The following is a 21,243-nucleotide window of genomic DNA, read 5'->3' on the forward strand; positions in this document are numbered from 1 at the left end:
ATCTGAATGTCAAGAGAAGTTTGGAGGAAAAAACCATCTTGCCAGTTGCCAGACTAGAACAATCACATTTATCAAGAGGTTGTGTGTGTGTGTGTGTGTGTGAGTGGATAGGTGAATAGATGCATGGATGGATGGATAGTACATATTGTGCTTCTGTAGGCATTAACATCTTTTGGAAATATATACACATCATTATTAGTGTGGTAACCCCAAGGGCGGGGAGATGGGAGAAAATCTTTTATATTTCATCTCTTTCTGTACTGCTTAATTTTTGATTTTGTGTATATTACTTTTATGATATGAAAAGCAATGCAGATATAGAATAAGAAAAGATGATCACGGCTAGAGCAGTGCTAGAAAAGCAAAGAAAGGGAAGAGCTATACCTTGTTTTCACTGATAGAGGAAGCGGCAGATGAAGTCTGATTATACGAGCTTGAGCCTTGAATAAGTACCTGCAACCACGGAAGTCTCCTCTGTCATCAGATTCTGCCTCCAGGGGGAATCCAAGGACAGGCCTGTAGAAGCGACCCTAACCCTCCGCCACCCAGGGAGAGCTCTCCTGCTGGATCTGAATTGCTCATGTGTGTGCGGAGAAGGCGATGGCACCCCACTCCAGTACTCTTGCCTGGAAAATCCCATGGATGGAGGAGCCTGGTAGGCTGCAGTCCATGGGGTCGCTAAGAGTTGGACACGACTGAGCGACTTCACTTTCACTTTTCACTTTGATGCATTGGAGAAGGAAATGGCAACCCACTCCAGTGTTCTTGCCTGGAGAATCCCAGGGACGGGGGAGCCTGGTATCTATGGAGTCGCCCAGAGTCGGACACGACTGAAGCGACTTAGCAGTAGCTGCAATGTGTTCAAATACCACCTTGCTTGTGCCCAAGAGGTGGCTGTTTCCCAGTGTGGTTCCAAGGTGTTGCTTGACTTTGTTCTGTGGCGTGACCAGAAGAAAGTGTTGCGTTCTTGCGTGAGGCTGGTCTGGGCTGGGGCCCCGAGTGCCCACCCCAGGCTAGTCACCTAGGTCCTGCAGATGGGCTGCAACTGGGCCTCAGCCTCGAAAGCCCGGCCAATCGCCAGGCAGAGAGCTGGGGGCGAGATGGACACAGTCGGGAGCTTTCTGTTGTAGTTGCCCTGGTACCTTGGACAGTGAAGAGTCTGCCTGCAGTGCAGGAGAGCCCCGTTCAGTCCCTGGGTCAGGAAGGTCCCCAGGGGCGGGACTGGCAACCCACTCTGGTATTCTTGCCTGGAGAATTCCCTGGACAGAGAAGCCTGGGGAGCCATAGTCCATGGGGTCTCAAAGAGTCGGACACAACTGAGCGACTTTCACTTTTCTGTTTTTCCTGCCTCTCAGTGGCTTTTTCCCTACCTCTGTCTCAGCCAAGTAGTCTACATTTGGGATATTAATGACTCCCAGGGAAGTTGTTATCACTGAGAATTCTGACTTGATTGGTTCACATTAATATCACCCCTCACTGGGGAAAAAAATTATATTTGGCCCATTGCCAGCATTTTCAACTACTGTTCTCTCTCTTTTCTTTTAATGAATGTGTCTCATATTTTTAAAGTATTTACTTATTTATTTGGCTGCACTGGGTCTTAGTTGCAGCCTGCAGGATCTTTAGTTGTGACAAGTGGAATCTACCTCCCTGACCAAGGATCGAACCTGGGCCCCCTGCATTGGGAGTGTGGAGTCTTAGCCACTGGACCACCAGGGAAGTCCCTCAACTACTGCTATTATTGTTAATGAGGACAATAATATTGTAAAATTTGGATGGCATTTTTTAGTCTATTACATACTTTATTATCATCTTAACCCTCACACCACTTAGGGAGACTAAGTCAGGAAAGAACCTAAAGAAGGCTGGATTCCCCCATACCAGCTACTCAAAAGAGTAGTCCACAAACTTGCTGCCCATCTGCAGAAATTGTACAGAAATTGAGACCAAACTTGTAGATAGTTTCATAGCAATTTGCCAACTGCTTTCGTAAAGAAGACAAGTGATCCAGTAGTTGAGACTTCGCGTGCAGGAGGTACAGGTTCGATTCCTGGTCAGGGAGTTAAGATCCCACATGCCTTGGGGTCAAAACTAAAACATGTAAAACAGAACCACTATTGTAACAAATTCAATAAAGACTTTAAAAATGCCTCACATCCAAAAATTCAAAAAAACCCGACCACTGGCAGTGAATGCAATTTCCTCATATCTCCTGTAACCCCGAGAACATTTTTGCATCTCTTCCGGAAAGATCTGACCACCTGAAAAAGATGCTCACCCAGCATACTAGTAGGATGTCGCTAGGTACATTTCCACTTAAAGCATGCCATTTAAAAAGTCTCCATTAAAAGTGCTAACCAATAAGTTACGAGACATTCCTGATTTCCCTGTGTCTTTGTAGAATATTTCAGTCGCATGTAGCCCAATGAATAGGTCTGTTGGACCTACACCAGATCAAGTTCTTTATTGAAATGAATCAGAGAGCAAGTGGGGAAGGAGGGAGATATTGGGGTTTTGCAGGTGGATGAGATCAGAAGAAGGATGCATTCCAGCGTAACTCACCCCATTGTCCAGAAGGTCTGATTACTGCAGATTTCTTCCTTCTTATAATTCCCTTGTCCCAGTCTTATTTCTCATCTTCCTTTCCTATGAGAGACTTTTAAATCTTTGAAGATAGATAATATTCCCTTTATCCGTAGTTTGTCCCTTTCAGGCTAAAAATTTCATCAATCATGTATTGAGATGGTTTCTAGACCCTTTTCTATCTTATTCTTGTTCTCCCAAAATTACTCTAAATCTGTTTTGATTTGAATGAAGATTCTTAACCATTACCCTAACCTATGCCTGATGAGACTAAAGTCACTTTAGTTATAGCGCTTGGTGGTTGTTCAGTCACTAAGTCGTGTCCAACTCTTTGTGACCCCATGGACTGAGCATTCCAGGCTTCCTCGTTCTCCACTATCTCCCAGAGTTTGCCCAAACTCATATCCATTGAGTCAGTGATGGTATCTGATCTTCTCACCCTCTGTCGCCTCTTTCTCCTCCTGCCCTCAGCCTTTCCCACAGTCTTTTCCACTGAGCCGCTCATTGGGATCAGGTGGCCAAAGTATTGGAGCTTCAGCTTCGGCATCAGTCCTTCCAGTGAATATTTAGGGTTGATTTCCTTTAGGATGGACTAGTTTGATCTCCTTTCAGTCTAAGGGACTCTCAAGAGTCTTGTTCAACGCCACAGTTCAAAAGTATCCATTCTTTAGCACTCCGCTTTCTTTATGGTCCAGCTCTCACATCCATACATGACTACTGGAAAAACCAGAGCTTTGACTAGATGGATCTTTGTAAGCAAAGTGATGTGGTGCTGGCTCATGAGATTTGGGGGAGGGAACTGGAGACCATCTTCTGTGTTTATCGAAGTCGCTGGGAGGCGTGGCCAGGCTGGAGGCAGTCCCTGCATCACGGCTAAGTACATGGGCTCCAGAATCTAAACGCTAGGGTTTCAGTCTCAGAGATCACACTTCATTTTGCCTTTGATTCCTCATCTTTAGAACAGGGTTAATAATACCACCACCAACCTCGATAGGGTTGTTCATGAGGAACAAATGACGATCAGTCCATATCAGTTGTCTTATTACACAGCATACAGTAAATGTCTGTAAATAAATGATGGTGAAAGTTAAGCAAAATTCTACCACACACAAAATCGACCTTGAGTGCCCCTAGAAGGCATATTGCAAATTGATCCAATCTTGTTGGAAATTTTGGGTTGGTTTTCCAGCATTAGATCATCTTCGTTTATTTTCTCTTCACTGATGAGTCAGATCGTTTTTGAAGGTGACTCCACAGGGTGGCCCAGGGCCTCCTTCCACAGCAGCGTGGCTGCCTCCCAGGTCCACCCCTTCTGTCCTAGTCCTTTTTCTTCGACAGTGACTGAGGTGTGAGCCTGGCTGGGAGCCTCACTGTCAGCTGCTTTTCCTCCCCCCAAGGAAAGAGCTTGAGCCCATCCCAGAGGAGCTGGGGGGGATGGAGGTGTATGTGGTACGAGATGCCCCGCTCCCACTGCTGCTGCCCACCAGTGTTCCCCCTGCCCTGGCGGGGATGGAGAGGTGCTGCTGGGGCACGTGGTGCGCCTGCCCAGTGAGTCAGAGACGGCAGACCGTCGCTACGCCCAGCTCTGCTCGGAGCTCCCCATCCTGCCCTGGGAGCCAGGAGCCGCTGAGCATCCAGACCCTGGTGACCCTGGTGACTGTGGTCCTGCAGGAGGTGGGAGGGAGGCTGACCTCTGGGTCTCTTTCCCTCTGTTCTCCACCTCCAGTGTTCCTGAGTTCCTTACCCTCAGAATCTTCAGAGCTTGCTGCCCTGCTGGTGGTACATCCCTGCACAAAACATAAAGGGTGCTGCCCTCACAGCGGCTTGGAGTCTGCTGGGAGCACACACTGGCCGGCCAGTACCTGCAGGAGCTGGGGGCGTCCCGGGGAGCAGGGCAGGGGGTCCGCAGGTGGGCTTCTCTGGAGAGCTGCATTTAAACTGAAATCTAAGAGACTGAAAGAACCGGGAGAAGAGGGGAAAGGAATGAGAAAATGAATGTTCTAGGCAGATTAAAGGAAGGAGTGATACTCCAAGCTGGGCGATGAGATTTTTAATAAGAAAAGGCAGGACGTTGACCGTTATTCAGCAGGTTCTTAGAGGACCAATCATCAAGAATGAAGGAAATGACAGAAGATTGTCATCTGTCTTAAGGAGAGCCTAGGAACCTTTGCAGAGAATACAGGAGATCTTTTTAAAAGATCAGGCCGGCCGCTGTCCCAAGTGGTTTACTCGTGTGCTTCATAAAGGAAAACCCTTCAGGTGAGATCGTCTGTTGATGTCCCCGTCAACCCTCTAATTCCATGTCATGAAATTAACCCTAATGTGAGTATTTTTAGAAATAGAATGGTTTTCCCAGAGGAGTTGTTTATCTGTGTTAATATAGATAGTCCAGACCAACGATGACCAACCAGACCCAAAAAGGCTTCCAGAACCATCTTGAACTCTTATTAATGAGGACAATAATAATGTAAAATTATTACTCAGTAAAATACTGAGTACTGCATACATTAGCTAGGGATTACATTACTACCTGTCCAGATTATTGAAAAAGGGACAGTTTCAATATTGGACAGAAGAAATTGAGATCAGTAACCACCCCCCCCAAAAAAAATCCCTTCAATCTTCATTAATTCTATTATTCTATCATTATCTATAGACTCTTCAAAGATCACAGTTCATTTATAATCTTAGTATTAAAACATTTCGAGGTGACAATTACTTTTCTTTATGTGGCCTCCAGGGTCATGGGAAAAGAGTAACTCTTGGTCCTGAACTAGACGGGCCCTTGGGTTTCTTCTAGCTTTATCAGTCTGACATAATTACTGCACTGATTTCTGTCAGTGTTTCCACCTGCAAGTCAGAGTGTTCATGTGATGGTGAGCAGATATGCCGTGATACCAAGCAAAAATGAACCTCTGAATACCCATGTTATCTGATTTGTGAAGTGGCATTTATTTGAAGCAGTTTGGTATTTTGCTCATCATTTAGCAAATGGCATATATTTTCAAATGAAATGTGTTTCCAGGGAAAGCATCTCTTTCTTACACTGATGACCATCTCTTCAAAATCTTCTGCAATTCTGGTGAGACATTTGTCTCTGACCCTTTGAGGCCAGAGTTATCAATCTCTTACTTTAGGCCAGTACTTCAGTTTTACAGCATATATTTATCATCTGTAAGTGGCTGCATGTAGATAATGTCTTGCAGTATAATTGCTATTTTCAGGGGTAGGATGAGATTGCAGAGCAAGGTAATGTCACTTTGAGCAAGACAGATCCTTTCCTACAAGGCTGGTGAGCCAACTGGTCAGAGGAAGGTTAAAATGAGACTAGATGATTCATTAACATCTTTCGAAGCCTTAAAGGGATTAAAAAAAGGAAGTATATTTTTCAGAAGAGAATCTGCCACTGAATTTTCCTATGTGTGCATCAGTAGAAATCCCTCATTTGCCCGATGAAAAAGTATCGATTCTTTGATCTTCTTGGAAACCATTTATCTAGAAAGACTGTGCAGGCCAAAGATATTGAAAAGGCTAAAGGAAGTATTTTAATAAACTAATGGATAATATCCATAATGATTGGTTTATGATAAATTGCTGAGCTTTAAGTACATCCCTTGCTGAAACAGCAACTACCAATATTGATGTTTACGAGTCATTACTCTCTGATCTTGCAGCAGCCTGTGAGTTTGATAGAAGCATTTCTCCATTTACCTGATGAGGAACTGAAAAAGCAAGATGTTGTACTAATGAGTGGCTCAGCTGGGACCCAAATGTGGTCCTCACTCCAGGTCCTGCCCTCCTGACCCCATGTCCAGACAAGCATGACCTGGGACATGGGCTGACGTCTAGGGACAAAGTCATGTGGAAGAACCACCGCTGTCTGGTTCCTCCGTGAGAGATGGAGAATGCTCTCAGTCAGACTCTGGGTGTGTCATATGGTTCTATTCACCACATCCTGACCCCAGACACCATCTCAGAAATGTGAGTCATTGGTCCCTAGAAGGACAGAACAAGGGATGTAAATGCATTCATTTGCATTCATTACCACCACTGGAAAAAAAGACTGAAAACACATTCTCCACTCAGGAAATCTCAGTCTCCTGCTCTATATATAGAATGGCATCGTTTCCTGCTGACTAAAGTCCCACAGAAACACAAGATCTCCAGTGGAGTTGCTTATCTTAGAAAGCTGTGATAAGCACCACAATGCCTGCTTGCTTTCCTCCAGGGAAGCTGATTAAACTGTTTTCTAGAAATGCTGGGCTGGAAGAAGCACAAGCTGGAATCAAGATTGCTGGGAGAAATATCAATAACCTCTGAAAAGCAGATGACACCACCCTTATGGCAGAAAGTGAAGAGGAACTAAAAAGCCTCTTGATGAAAGTAAAAGAGGAGAGTGAAAAAGTTGGCTTAAAGCTCAACATTCAGAAAACAAAGATCATGGCATCCGGTCCCATCACTTCCTGGGAAATAGATGGGGAAACAGTGTCAGACGTTATATTTTGGGCTCGAAAATCACTGTAGATGGTGACTGCAGCCATGAAATTAAAAGACGCTTCCTCCTTGGAAGGAAAGTTATGACCAACCTAGATAGCATATTCAAAAGCAGAGACATTACACATTACTTTGCCAACAAAGGTCCGTCTAGTCATGGCTATGGTTTTTCCTGTGGTCATGTATGGATGTGAGTTGAACTGTGAAGAAAGCTGAGCGCCAAAGAATTGATGCTTTTGAACTGTGGTGTTGGAGAAGACTCTTGAGAGTCCCTTGGACTGCAAGGAGATCCAACCAGTCCATTCTGAAGGAGATCAGCCCCGGGATTTCTTTGGAAGGAATGATGCTAAAGCTGAAACTCCAGTACTTTGGCCACCTCATGCGAAGAGTTGACTCATTGGAAAAGCCTGTGATGCTGGGAGGGATTGGGGGCAGGAGGAGAAGGGGACGACAGAGGATGAGATGGCTGGATGGCATCACCGACTTGATGGACATGAGTCTGAGTGAACTCCAGGAGTTGGTGATGGACAGGGAGGCCTGGCGTGCTGCGATTCATGGGGTCACGAAGAGTCGGACACGACTGAGCGACTGAACTGAAGTGAACTGAACTGAGGGTGTTAGTGGTTACTTCTGTCATCTTCCAGCCTCAGGCACTGCCATCTGTAGCATAATTTCTCACACGTTTTTGGGCTCCAAGGAGAAACGTCCTACTGAAAACTCTCTCTGAAAACTCCCTTTTATGAGTCTGTGCGGTCTGAATGACAAAAGCCATTCCTGTTGAAGTTTAATGTCATTTTCAGCATCCTGTTGGAGGGGAATAAATTTTCTCTGTCCTTTCAGGAGGTTAATGTCATCTTTTTTTTTTTTTTTTCCCTTTTGCATTTTAACAATGGTTTCATATGAAATCAGATGCCAGAAAGCAGTGTCCCTTTATGACACGTTTTTCTTTAAAAATAGTGGTGAAATGATTCCCAGGTATTCTCAGGGAAGATAAAGGATTTAAAATAGTCAGTGATTTTTAATTTCAAAACCTGCCCCTGATTTCCTAGGAGAGTATCAAAGGTGCTTGATGACGGGTAATCCCATGCCCAGGATTATTCACAGTGCTGTATATGCATCTCCCTATTATCATGTGATGGAGATACAGTGATGGTTATTAAGCTCCCTTGAAAGGGGGCTAACTGCATAATGACCCTGGTTGTCACAGATGTCTTGGCATGCATTTCTTAATGAATTATTAAAAATAAGCTGCCTCTCCTTCACCCAGTCATGAACAGGAAAGGTGAAACAGTCTCAGTTTTCAAAGTCTGTGGATTTCTTGGAAACATGTGACTGTTTAAATGATAGGGAAAAGTGGTGAGGAGGGATGGGGGCCTGATGGGGTGCCATTGTGTTCTTTGTCTTTTTTTAATTTGGCTGCAGCAGGTCTTGGTTGTGGCACACGGGGTCTTCAGTCTTCGTTGCGCCATGTGAGATCTTTACTTGCATCACGAGAACTCTTGGCTGTGGCATGTGGGATTTAGTTCCCTGACCTGGGATTGAACTCAGGCCCCCTGTATTGGGAGTATGAAGTTTTAGCCACTGGACCATCAGGGAAGCTCCCTGTGTTCTAAATTTACATGTCTCCTATTTGGTTTGTTGTTGTTCAGTCACTAAATCATGTCTGACTCTTTGCGACCCCATGGACTATAGCCCACCAGGCTCCTCTGTGGGGTTTCCCAGGCAAGAATACTTACTGGACTGGGTTGTTGTTTCCTTCTCCAGGGGATCTTCTGACCCAGGGATCAAACCCGCATCTCCTGCATTTGCAGGCAGATGCTTTACCACTGAGCCACCAGGGAAGCCCCCTACTTCTTTTAGTAGAGCCCACACGGAGAGTTGGATTTTCCAAAAAGAAGACTGGCTAAGTGTTGTTTTGGATGGAGACAGCACCAAAGGGAGAAGAAACAGCTTTGGACTTCCCTGACATGTCATGGGGACAGAGAGAAGGCGAAGAGAATTTGCAGTGCCTGCTTTTTACTGACTTAGGACTGCTGTTTTACTCTCAAGCTTCCTGAATCCTATTTTCGTGTGTCTCTTGTGAATAGCAGGCCTCCTATTTTAGGTAAACTTCTGCTTGTTCCTTCTGGCTTATTCAGTTGTTTCATGAAGGAAAGTACTCAGGCACTTCCATCGTCTGGGGAGAAAGTGAGGACAAAACAGTGGACATCCTCCCAGGCTTGCCTTTCTCTGGAGGAGGCAGGTGATACGCCAGTGAATGTGTTAGGTGCTGTGTACCTACATCCATACACTGGAGGAGGCGCGAAGCGGGGGAGTGAGCATCGCCTACGATAGTGATGCCCTTCCATCCTCCGGGAGCTGCATCCTCACTGCGGCACCGAGAAACCCATTGCATCTCTTCTTACTCGTAACACATCTCAGAAAAGTTACATCATTTGGAGCCTTCAAGATGAGGGCACAGAATCTCTTTTTTTCCCCCCTGGAGAATAGTGTAGGCCCTTAGGTGTTAATATAAATTCATTGTAGAATGTCACATGAGAAGAAACCTTCTAGCCCGACTAGCTCACCATACAACGCAGCCTGACTCTGGACAATCTTACTGAAGGGGCCTGAGAACCTGTGAGTGTAGAGTTGGGGAAAATGTGGTGGCCATAAGCTCTCTGTGCTTCTATGCTCACATTGTCCTGGGTACCCTGGCCGCCTTCTTTGCACAGATCTCTCTGCCTTATCTCTTTGCGTTATCTTCTTAAGAACCCTAGTTCGCTATTTCCACATCTGTAATTCTCTGTTCATAGGACACTTTCTCTACACAGGAAGACTGTCTAAGGGTCGAGGATGATTATTTTAGTGAATTAAATGATGGGAACTGTATTCTGACTACTGTGACTCCTAGAGACTTCAAATATTTGATTGACTTTTCCATCAGTTCTTAAAATGTGGACAAAAATGAGGCTAGGACATGAAGAGAATGATAATCAGCCTCTGTCTTTGAAAGGCTTGTAGTCTTTGGGGGCAGGGAGTAAATGCTTAGATATGTGATTATAATATAACCCGACAGGTGCTAGAAAAGAGGTGGGAACAGAGGCTGTGGATGCAGAAGGGGCTGGTTTCCACTGAAAAATCAGGAAAGGCTGCTCAAAAGAATGGCATCAAGGCTCTCCCTGAGGTTGCGTGGGCTGCTGAAACCAAACTCTGAGGGGCTTGTTCTGAGGTGGAGTGATGGCAGGAGAGCTCAAAGTGTGCTTCAGTTCAGTTCAGTTGCTCAATCTTTTCCGACTCTTTGTGACCCCATGGACTGCAGCTCACCAGGCCTCCCTGCCCTTCATCAGTTCCCAGATCTTGCTCAAACTCATGTCCATCAAGTCGATGATGCCATCCAACCGTCTCATCCTCTGTCATCCCCTTCTCCTCCTACCTTCAACCTTTCCCATTTTCTGGGTCTTTTCCAATGAGTCAGTTCTTCACATCAGGTGGCCAAAGTATTGGAGCTTCAACTACAGCATCAGTCCTTCCAATGAATAGTCAGGACTGATTTCCTTTAGAATTGATTGGTTGGCTCTCCTTGTAGACCAAGGGACTCTGAAGAGTCTTCTCCTACACCACAGTTCAAAAGCATCAGTTCTTTGGCGCTCAGCTTTCTTTATGGTCGAACTCTCACATCCATACATGACTACTGGAAAAACCATAGCTTTGACTAGATGGGCGTTTGTTGGCAAAGTAATGTCTCTGCTTTTGAATATGCTGTCTAGGTTGGTCATAGCTTTTCTTCCAAGGAGCGTCTTTTAATTTCATGGCTGCAGTCACCATCTGCAGTGATTTTGGAGCCCAAGAAAATAAAATCTGTCACTGTTTCCATTGTTTCTCCATCTATTTGCCATGAAATGATGGGATCAGGTGACATGATCTTAGTTTTTTGAATGTTGAGCTTTAAGCCAACTTTTTCAGTCTCTTTCACTTTCATCAAGAGGCTCTTTAGTTCCTCTTCCTTTCTGCCATTAGGGTGGTGTCATCTGCATATCTGAGATTATTGATATTTCTCCCAGCAATCTTGATTCCAGTTTGTGCTTCATCCAGCCCAGCATTTCACATGATGTACTCTACATGTAAGTTAAATAAGCAGGGTGATAATATTCAGCCTTGACATACTCCTTTCTCAATTTAGAACCAGTCCATTGTTCCATGTCCCGTTCTAACTGACAAAATAGAAAAAGCAAGAGAATTCCAGAAAAACAGCTATCTCTTCTTTATTGATTATGCCAATGCCTTTCACTGTGTGGATCACAATAAACTGTGGGAAATTCTTAAAGAGATGGGAATACCAGACCACCTGACCTGCCTCCTGAGAAATCTGTATACCGGTCGAGAAGCAACATTTAGAACCGGACGGTATGCTTCAGAAGCCAAAAGGCCTCTGTGGCTGGAAATCGGGGTGCATGGTAAATAACAATAACAAATCAGATTGGAAGGAATGAGGGGTGCAGATGGCAAGGCACCTCCTCGTCCATTCCAAAGAGGGTGAGGTTTGTCCAGTTGACAATGAGACCCTTGAAAGGTCTTTTAATTGAGGAATGTCATGTTCAGACCTGTCTGACAGCAGCAAAGAGTTGTGTGGGTGGTGGTGAGAAGGAGAGAAAGTTCTGGAAAAAGTAAATCTTGAAGCCATTGTAGGGCTCTGCTGCTGCCCAGGTGACATCAGTACAAGACCAGGCTCTACGAGCCCTACTGCCTGAGTTCAGTAATGCCTGCACCCCTCTCACTGTGACCGTGCCTGGCGGCCTCACGTTCCCTCTCTAAAATGAGAGTGTAACAGTAATTCTGATCTCACAGGGTGGCTATGAGGCTTACATGGATTTATGCTGGTGCCGTGTGAGCATTGAAAGCATCAGCTCTCATCACCGTTACAGGCAGTGGTCCAGGGAGAGTTAGGGAGACTCCCGCTATGAGGTCAGGGTGAAGGGCTCCATGGTCACCTCCAGTGTTAGTTCCTAATCGCCCACCTGGAGGAGAAACAGTGAACACAACCCAGGGATGATTTTTTTCTTGTGTGTGTGTTCACCTACTTTAATGATACTGTGTTTACCATGTTGACTTCCCTGGTGGCTCAGACGGTAAAGCGTCTGTCTACAATGCGGGAGACCCGGGTTCGATCCCTAGGTTGGGAAGATCCCCTGGAGAAGGAAATGGCAATCCACTCCAGTACTCTTGCCTGGAAAATCCCATGGACAGAGGAGCCTGGTAGGCTATAGTCCATGGGGTCACAGAGAGTCAGACACGACTGAGCGACTTCACTTTGACTTTACCATGTTATCACCATGGAATGTAAATTCAGGTTAAACGAGAGAATTCCACAAGAACAAAGCATTCTGTGTATATCAAAGTTGCTATAAAGTGTTAGTCGCCCAGTTGTGTCCAATTCTGTGCGATTCCATGGACTGTAGCCTGCCAGGCTCCTCTGTCCATGGAATTCTCCAGGCAAGAATACTGGAGTGGGTAACCAATTCCTTCTCTAGCAGATCTTCCCCACCCAGAGTTCGAACCCAGGTCTCCCCCATTGCAGGCAGATTCTTTACCATCTGTGCCACTGGGGAAGCCCAAAATCTGTATAATGTCTGACCAAACCAGCTTGCTCATAAATCACTTCCATTATGATTCTTTTAGAGAAAATAAGTATACTGCACACATTTTAAAAGTGTTTTTCATTTACCTTTCATTAGCACTTAAAATGGAGAAGGCAATGGCACCCCACTCCAGTACTCCTGCCTGGAAAATCCCATGGACGGAGGAGCCTGGTAGGCTGTAGTCCATGGGGTCGCTGAGGGTCGGACACAACAGAGCGACTTCACTTTCACTTTTCACTTTCATGCATTGGAGAAGGAAATGGCAACCCACTCCAGTATTCTCGCTTGGAGAATCCCAGGGACGGGGGAGCCTGGTGGGTTGCTGTCTATGGGGCCGCACAGAGTCGGATACGACTAAAGCAAACTTAGCAGCAGCAGCACTTAAAATACACATTTCTATTTCAAAATGAGATCCGTTTGACTTCTGAGCAAACTCAGTGCTTAATCCCCAAAGAGTGTTGACCTGAGTGGTCTAGAATAGATCTGCTTACATGAGTCAGCTTTGCCTCGGGGACGTTGACAGGTACTCTGGAAGGTGTGGTGACTCTTTCAGGCTGCTGGAGTGTCATTTTGTAACTCACCCATCTGGGCCACATAACAAGCCAAGCTGCTTCCCTCAGACGGGTTCAGAGCGCCTGTGTTAACAGGGTAACTGCTTTGGGACCACAGCAGGAGCAGAGATAATGCGCTCAGCGGAACTGTCACGATGTCAGATGGGCTGGTACCGCCCCCAGAGTGCCAGCCTGATACACAGCAGGTCAAGGGATCTGAGCAGTTCACCCTTCAGCGAATACTGCAGATTCCTGAGCACTAATACCCAGGCTGCATTAGAGGAGACTCACGTGGTACAACTCTGAGGATGCAGCAGGCTGCAGAGCTGTCTGCATACTCTAGACGCAGGGGTCGAACCTGGCTCTCCTGCATTGCAGGAGATTCTTTACTGTCTGAGCCACCGGGGAAGCCCTATACTCTAGGCCAGTAGTTCCCAAATGGGCAGCTTTGCCCCCCAGAGGACATTGGACAATATCTGATGATACTCGGGGTTGTCACCACCAGAGGAGATGCCACTAGCATCTAGTGGGTAGAGACCAGGTTTGCTGCTCAACATCCTACAACACACAGGACAACCCCCTACCACAAAGAAGGACCCAGTCCAAAAGGTCAGCCACGCCAAGGTTGAGAGACTCTGGTCGAGCCCAACACATTTAATCAAAATATGGTGTGTGTATATATGTGTGTGTGTGTGTGTGTGTGTATATATATATATATATATATATGCACACATCATTGGTGGTACCTTAATGGAGTTTAAGACAAGCTTTTTAAAAGTTTTAATTGTTGTTATTATTGTTTTTGTTCAGTCACTATGCCGCATCCAACTCTCTGCGACCCCATGGACTATAGCCCACCAGGCTCCTCTGTCCTCCACTATCTCCCGGAGTTTGCTCAAATTCACATCGATTGAGTTGGCAGTGTTATCCAACCATCTCATCCTCTGCCGTCCCCTTCTCCTTTTGCCTTCAGTCTTTCCCAGCATCACTGTCTTTTGCAGTGAGTTGGCTTTTCGCATCAGGTGGCCAAAGTATTGAAGCTTCAGCATCAGTTCAGTTCAGTCGCTCAGTCTTATCCGACTCTTTGCGACTCCATGGACTGTAGCATGCCAGGCTTCCCTGTCCATCACCAACTCCCAGAGCTTGCTCAAATTCATGTGCATTGAGTCAGTGATGCCATCCAACCGTCTCATCCTTTGTCGTCCCCTTCTCCTCCTGTCTTCAGTCTTTCCCAGCATCGGGGTCTGAGCCACGAGGGAAGTCAACATAAAACTTGTGGACTTCAAATATAGCTCACACAGAAAAGCTAAGGGGTGAGGGATGATCAGTTCAGTTCAGTCACTCAGTCATGTCCGACTCTTTGTGACCCCACGGACTGCAGCACGCCAGGCTTCCCTGTCCATCACCAACTCCCAGAGCTTGCTCAGACTCATGTACATCGAGTCAGTGATGCTATCCAACCATCTCATCCTCTGTCGTCCCCTTATGATAGAGGTTAGAAATATTCATTTGGATCAGGGGTCAGGAAACTTTTTCTGTAAAGAACTGAACAGTTGGTACTTCCCTGGTGGTCCAGGGGTTGAGACTTCATGCTTCCAGTGCAGGGGGCATGGGTTTGATTCCTGGTCAGGGAACTAAGATCTCACATGCTGCACAACCATGGCGGGTGGGAAGGCGGTGGGGAATGGATAGTGAAGATTTGAGGCTCTATTACAGCTTCTCAACACTGCCATTCTGGTGCAAAGGTCGTTGTGACAGTAGGTAAACATTCGAGTCCTTTCCCCATCCTGACCATTCTAAACCCAGCGTTTAAGACGTATCCTTTAAACTCAATGCCCTGTGACCTGACCGTGAAGGAGCGGGGACACTATTACTTACCCTGGTTAGTAACATCTAAAACATTTACAGAGTCACGATGCCTGCTTGGTACATGTGTTGTTGACAAAGCATGATGTTTTCTCCACCTTGAATGCATATGTGTGCATGGTTAGTAGGGTTTGTGTTTAACCAAAATACACAATCTTACAAGTATCACAATTCAGTGTTTGGATACAGCATATTGAAACAGAGCAAGTTCAAATTCTAACTGGCTCCTTGACCACCTGTGCCATCATGGGCTTGTTAATTACCCTCTCAGAGCCTCCATTTCCTGCTTATTAAAATGAGGATATCTGACACCTCTCCTGCAGGGTTGTTATTAACAATGTGATGAGATACTGGATATGGAAGTTTGCAGCACAGGGGGTGACACATTCAATAAATGTTCGCTTTTTGCTTTTCTACCTCAGTTCTTCCACATATTTGACTCGGTCGTTAAGCCGTTACCAAAAGTGCCAGTCAGGTCAGGGGCATGTATAGCTCTGCAGTACACTAAAAATACTCCCTGAAAATTGAAGACTGATCTCTTCACTAATACTTTTGAGTATGACTCATCACCCATTTTAAATGCACCTAAATGTCAGGGATTCCAGCCCAGCAAAGACAATCAGCATGGACTGAGTGCCCATTTACTGTCAGCCACGGTGCCAGGCACCTGCTGCAGATGTGAAGAGGGCACAGTCCCTGCCCCTGGAGGTATCTAGCACTTGGCTGGCAGGGGCAACTCCTCCCCAAATAGTAAGCAAATGGATGTTCCCAGTTCTCAAAATTGTGGAATCTCCCGAGAACCTGTGCAAAGTGTTGCCCAAGACGAGTATTGAAAGGTCGACAGAAATTAGCAAGGTGAAGGTGAGATGGGAGCATACCCCAGGCCAGGAGTGTGCAGTGCATTGTTGCATGTGAACGAGGTGACTTGTGTGGGGACAGGTAGGGGGACGAGGCTGGGGCAGATGATACGAGGTATTGCACGTCAGGCTGTGTTTAAACTGCTGCTTCCAGGCTAATGGTTTTCCCTCTCCTCTGGCAGTGAGACCTTTCATTTAGAGCAGGTCTTCTAAGTGACCACACCATTCCAGAAGGTCTTTCCCTTCCTACCCTTGGCCATCAGAGGTGGAGGCAAGATGTAATAAGAAGCCACGTTTCAGTTAATTTAGTTCTTTGCTATGACTGGTATAGCCTGCAGTGTGGATTTTTGACAACTTTTCTGTATCAGTCTTGGAGCACTGGTTTTGTAGACTAGGAAGACACTCAGGGTTCTAACAGTTGAGATAGCCACATCTGAGTTTCCAAAAGCTGTCCTGGAGAACAGACTGATATGGACAATGTCCAGAAACCACTTGGAGGGCCCTTTCTAGAAATAACAAGTGTGGGGCTCCTCTGAGGCCCTGCCGGTGGGGCACACATGCACCAGACCTGCTGAAAAGATAGGATTTACCCAGTTTCATCCAAGGAAACTGAGGCTCAGAAAAGTGAACAGTCTGCCCACCATCAGAAGAGAGCGGATGCCGCCACCACCAGGTCACTCTGCTGTCCCGGCACGTCGAGCTGTAGGTGAGGAATGGGACCCGGATTGCCCCGTAGACCTTTTGCTTCCGAGTGCAGGACGGCCAGGGTTTTAACAGGTTCTCATGCATTTATACGACACCTTAGCCGGAAGGAATGTCCTCTTTTCTTTCTTTTTAAACAGCTCTGAGCAGCGGGTCCCCTGTTCTACTTCTTACCACAGCTCTGGTTTGCACTCGGGTGACAGTGTCACGAAAGCAGGACCTCTGGGCCTTCCGGAAATCAGACAAGTGCCAACTGTTGTGATTGAATGTGATGACAATAAAGAAAATGTGCCTCATGAGTCAGACTACGAAGACTCTTCTTGCCTGTACACAAGAGAAGAGGAGGAGGAGGAGGAAGAGGATGAGGATGACGACAGTTCATTGTATACCAGTAGGTACTTCTAAACTCTAGGGGCGTGGCGGGCGCTGGGGGCGGGGCGGGACGGACGCAGGGGGGCATGGCCGGGGCGGGGGCGTGGCGGGCGCTGGGGGCGGGGCGTGGCGGGCGCTGGGGGCGGGGCGGGACGGGCGCAGGGGGGCATGGCCGGGGCGGGGGCGTGGCGGGCGCTGGGGGCGGGGCGGGACGGACGCAGGGGGGCATGGCCGGGGCGGGGGCGTGGCGGGCGCTGGGGGCGGGGCGGGACAGGCGCGGGGGGCATGGCCGGGGCGGGGGCGTGGCGGGCGCTGGGGGCGGGGCGGGACGGACGCAGGGGGGCATGGCCGGGGCGGGGGCGTGGCGGGCGCTGGGGGCATGGTGGGGGCGTGGCCGGAGCGAGGAGCTGCCCACCTCTGTGGATTCAAATCTGAGGTCCAGTGTTACTATTTTTTCATGAGTAAAATGAAAGGGTGACGATCTTCTGAACAACATCAGAACTCTAGAAACTGCAGCATCATGCTGCCATCTCTTACCTCTTTAGATGTCCGTTCTTTCTCTGATTGCTTCCTGTGGGATGCCATGTGCGGTTCTGTGCTTAGTTGCTCGGTCGTGTCGGACTCTTTGCGACCCATGGACTGTGGCCCACCAGGCTCCTCTGTCCATGGGGATTCCCCAGGCAAGAATACTGGAGTGGGCCATGCCCTCCTCCAGGAGATCTTCCCAACCCAGAGATGGAACCCAGGCCTCCTGCATTGCAGGCGGATTCTTTGCCATCTTTGCCATCTGAGCCACCAGGGAAACCCCCATCCAAAAAAAAAAAAAAAGGTGAAGAGAAGGAAGCACTTTAAAATTCAATTCCAGTATACAGAATACACTAAAGCACTAACTGTTGTATATGGAACAAATTCATTTTTAAGCATACCTCAACCACTTCAGAAGGCCTGAATTTAAATTTCTTCTTTAAGGTCTTTCAGTATGCTAAGAAACAAGGGAAAAAATGAAGAAAGCATAGTTCAAAATCTGTCATTCTGGTTACAAAAAATGAATGTTTCAATTGAATGAATATTGACTGATATTTGATCAACCTTTAATGCATGAACTTAAATAATAGCAAACTTTTACTGTGTGCCTGACAATAGGCTAAGATTTCATTCTTATCTACATCTCACAACCCCCAGGGGCATAAATTCCTGCCCCATTTTATGAGGGTGGGGGGCAGGGAAGGAAATGAAGCAGCCCAGAGCTTCACATCTGCTAAGAGGCAGCGCTGAGAGCTGAAGCTGCCTGGGCCTTACTCCAAAGCCCATGTTCTAAAACCAGCAGCAGAAAAAAGAAGACAAGCACTTACTATGCAGAATCCAAAGGGATCCCCCAAACTTGGTGCTTCCCAGGCCTTTCCTCTTGCCTCACATACTGGGCTTCAGGTAGCAAAATAAACTTGAGCACTAGAAATAGTCCTGCTATTGCGGAAAGAACCATGGAGGGGCAGCCAAAGGCCCATGTTGTCCAGCCTCTGCCCATCACTTTCTGCCCAGATGATGGAGCATTTATACCAGGGTTTCCCAACCTCAGCACTCGTGACGTCTTGGGCCAGATGAGTGATTGTCATGGCAGCTGCCCTGTGTATCGTAGGATGTTGAATAGCCTCTACCCACTGGATGCCAGTAGCAGCCTCTCCACCAGACCCCAGTTTGACAACCAAAAATGTCTCTAGACTTGGCCAAATGTCCCCTGGGGGGCAAAAATCTCTCCTGGCTGAGAAGCATGGATTTATTCCAGATGGAAGGTGCTCAGAACCTCCTGTGTTGAAAAGCAGTGCCTGAATATTGCCTTTCCATGAATTTGTTCTCCCTCCCACCCCACACTGACCCATGTTGCCCAGCCTTACCTTGTTCCGCACCCCCAGCCCCGCTGTAGCTGATCTCTTGTCTCCTGTGATTCCCTGGCTTATCACACATCACCTCTGAGCCTTCATACAGGCAGGTGCACTCCAGCCGGCTGCCTGTAGGTCTCATTTATCCTGCACGTGCCAGCCCCTCGTCCTCCGTCCTTCGTGGTCTGTTTTATGCTCCACAGTCTGTCCTACCCTCCTTTGTGATGTTCCCACCAGGTGGGGAGTTCCTGGGGAAGCAGAGATCCCGTCACAGGTTGCCCATGTGCTCCTCACATGCTCAGCACACTGGGAGGTAGACAGGACATGCTGATGGCAGAAACCATGAAAGTGACATACAGTCACTTTCCTCCTTTGACTGAGGTCTTGACCACCCTCAGGAGTTGGGCTGTTATATCCGTCTCCCTGTCTTGCACCCTGTGGGCCACAGCTGACTCTGGGGGAGCCCGGAGCCCAGGTTGGCGATGGCTTTATTAACTCATCTCTGCCCTCCTGCAGGCTCCCTGGCCATGAAGGTATGCAGGAAGGACTCCTTAGCCATCAAGCTCAGCAACAGGCCCTCCAAGCGAGAGCTGGAAGAAAAGAACATCCTTCCCCGGCAGACAGACGAGGAGCGACTGGAGCTGCGGCAGCAGATTGGCACCAAGCTCACCAGGTAGGTCAGGGGCTCCCTTGGACTGTTTGAGGTGCACTCGAAATCTCACTCTCTTTGAAAAGCCTGTGGCCATGTTTGCGGTCCTCATGGAGTGAGCACGATTTAAAACATAATTTTATCCTGACAGTTTTAATAGCATAAAAATATAAGGTGGCACTCCAAGAATAATCCCAAATTGGGAGAAGGGGGCAGAAACAAATAACATGATATCCAGTGTTAAGGCTGTTGTGTAGTCACTAAGTCATGTGTGACTCTTTGCAACCCGGTGGACTGCAGCCCGCCAGGCTGCCCAGTCCTTCACTGTCTCCCAGAGCTTGCTCAAATTCATGTCCATTGAGTCGGTGATGCCATCCAACCATCTCATCCTCTGTCGTCCCCTTCTCCTCCTGCCCTCAGTCTTTCCCAGCATCAGGGTCTTTTCCAGTGAGTTGTCTCTTCACATCTGGTGACCACAGCACTGGAGCTTCAGTCCTTCCAATGAATATTCAGGAATGATTTCCTTTGGATTGACTGGTTTGATCTCCTTGCAGTTGAAGGGATTCTCTAGAGTCTTCTCCAGCACCACAATTCAAAAGCATCAATTCTTTGGCACTCAGCCTTCTTTATGGTCCAACTCTCACATCTGTATGTGAGTTTCTACCTAAAAATGCAAAAATACTGTTCTTCTAAAAATGTTTTCTCATTGATGCTATTGGGCAGACTCTCCTAAACCTCAGTCATTTGAATGCTTTGATAATGAATAACTATCTCAACTAACCGTTATTTGAGAGGTGTGGGCTGCACTTCAGAGGTGAACACAGTCAGCTGGGTGTGTGTTGCTCTGCCTTATGTATACAGACTTGAGCCAGGTGCAGAGAACCAGGGGGACAACATGGCCATCCACTGGGGTATGTGGTAGATGAAATAGAGCTGGAACCTAAATTTATTTTACATCATTCTTCTTTTGAGTCAGTTGTGTCTGTATTATACATATATACCATGCTGCTGCTAAGTCACTTCAGTCGTGGCCGACTCTGTGCGACCCCATAGACGGCAGCCCACCAGGCTCCCCTGTCCCTGGGATTCTCCAGGCAAGAACACTGGAGTGGGTTGCCATTTCCTTCTCCAATGCATGAAAGTGAAAAGGGAAAGTGAAGTTGCTCAGTCGTGTCAGACTCTTCGCGACCCCATGGACTACAGCCTACCAGGCTCCTCTGTCCGTGGGATTTTCCAGGCAAGAGTACTGGAGTCGGGTGCCATTGCCTTCTCCGTATATATCATGCAGGAGTACTTATACATAACTTATAGATAAAGAAATAGCATATGTGGGGGTATGTGCTTTAAAAATTAAATTGAGTTCTCCAAAAGGTTCAGAGACATTACTTTGCCAACAAAGGTCCGTCTAGTCAAGGCTATGGTTTTTCCAGTGGTCATGTATGGATGTAAGAGTTGGACTGTGAAGAAAGCTGAGCACCGAAGAATTGATGCTTTTGAACTGTGGTGTTGGAGAAGACTCTTGAGAGTCCTTGGACTGCAAGGAGATCCAACCAGACCATTCTGAAGGAGATCAGCTGTAGGATTTCTCTGGAAGGAATGATGCTAAAGCTGAAACTCCAGTACTTTGGCCACCTCATGCGAAGAGTTGACTCATTGGAAAAGTCTCTGATGCTG

The 21,243-nt window shown here is 47.1% G+C and overlaps 1 protein-coding gene across 18 annotated transcripts in view; it reads left to right on the forward strand.

Annotated features, from left to right (window-relative positions):
- Positions 1-21,243, forward strand: part of PHACTR1 (phosphatase and actin regulator 1) — a 518,881-nt gene that overhangs the window by 460,952 nt on the left and 36,686 nt on the right. For 17 of the 18 annotated variants that reach the window (XM_025265809.3, XM_044927143.2, XM_044927147.2 and 14 more), the window contains 2 exons: positions 16,812-17,062; positions 19,437-19,593. In XM_025265809.3, coding sequence (XP_025121594.1) covers positions 16,812-17,062; positions 19,437-19,593 — 408 coding nt within the window. The remainder of the gene's footprint in view (positions 1-16,811; positions 17,063-19,436; positions 19,594-21,243) is intronic. The other variant, XM_044927137.2, reaches the window with a different exon arrangement.

The sequence above is a fragment of the Bubalus bubalis genome, chromosome 2 (genome assembly GCF_019923935.1).
Source record: "Bubalus bubalis isolate 160015118507 breed Murrah chromosome 2, NDDB_SH_1, whole genome shotgun sequence".
Classification (NCBI taxonomy): Eukaryota; Metazoa; Chordata; class Mammalia; order Artiodactyla; family Bovidae; genus Bubalus; species Bubalus bubalis.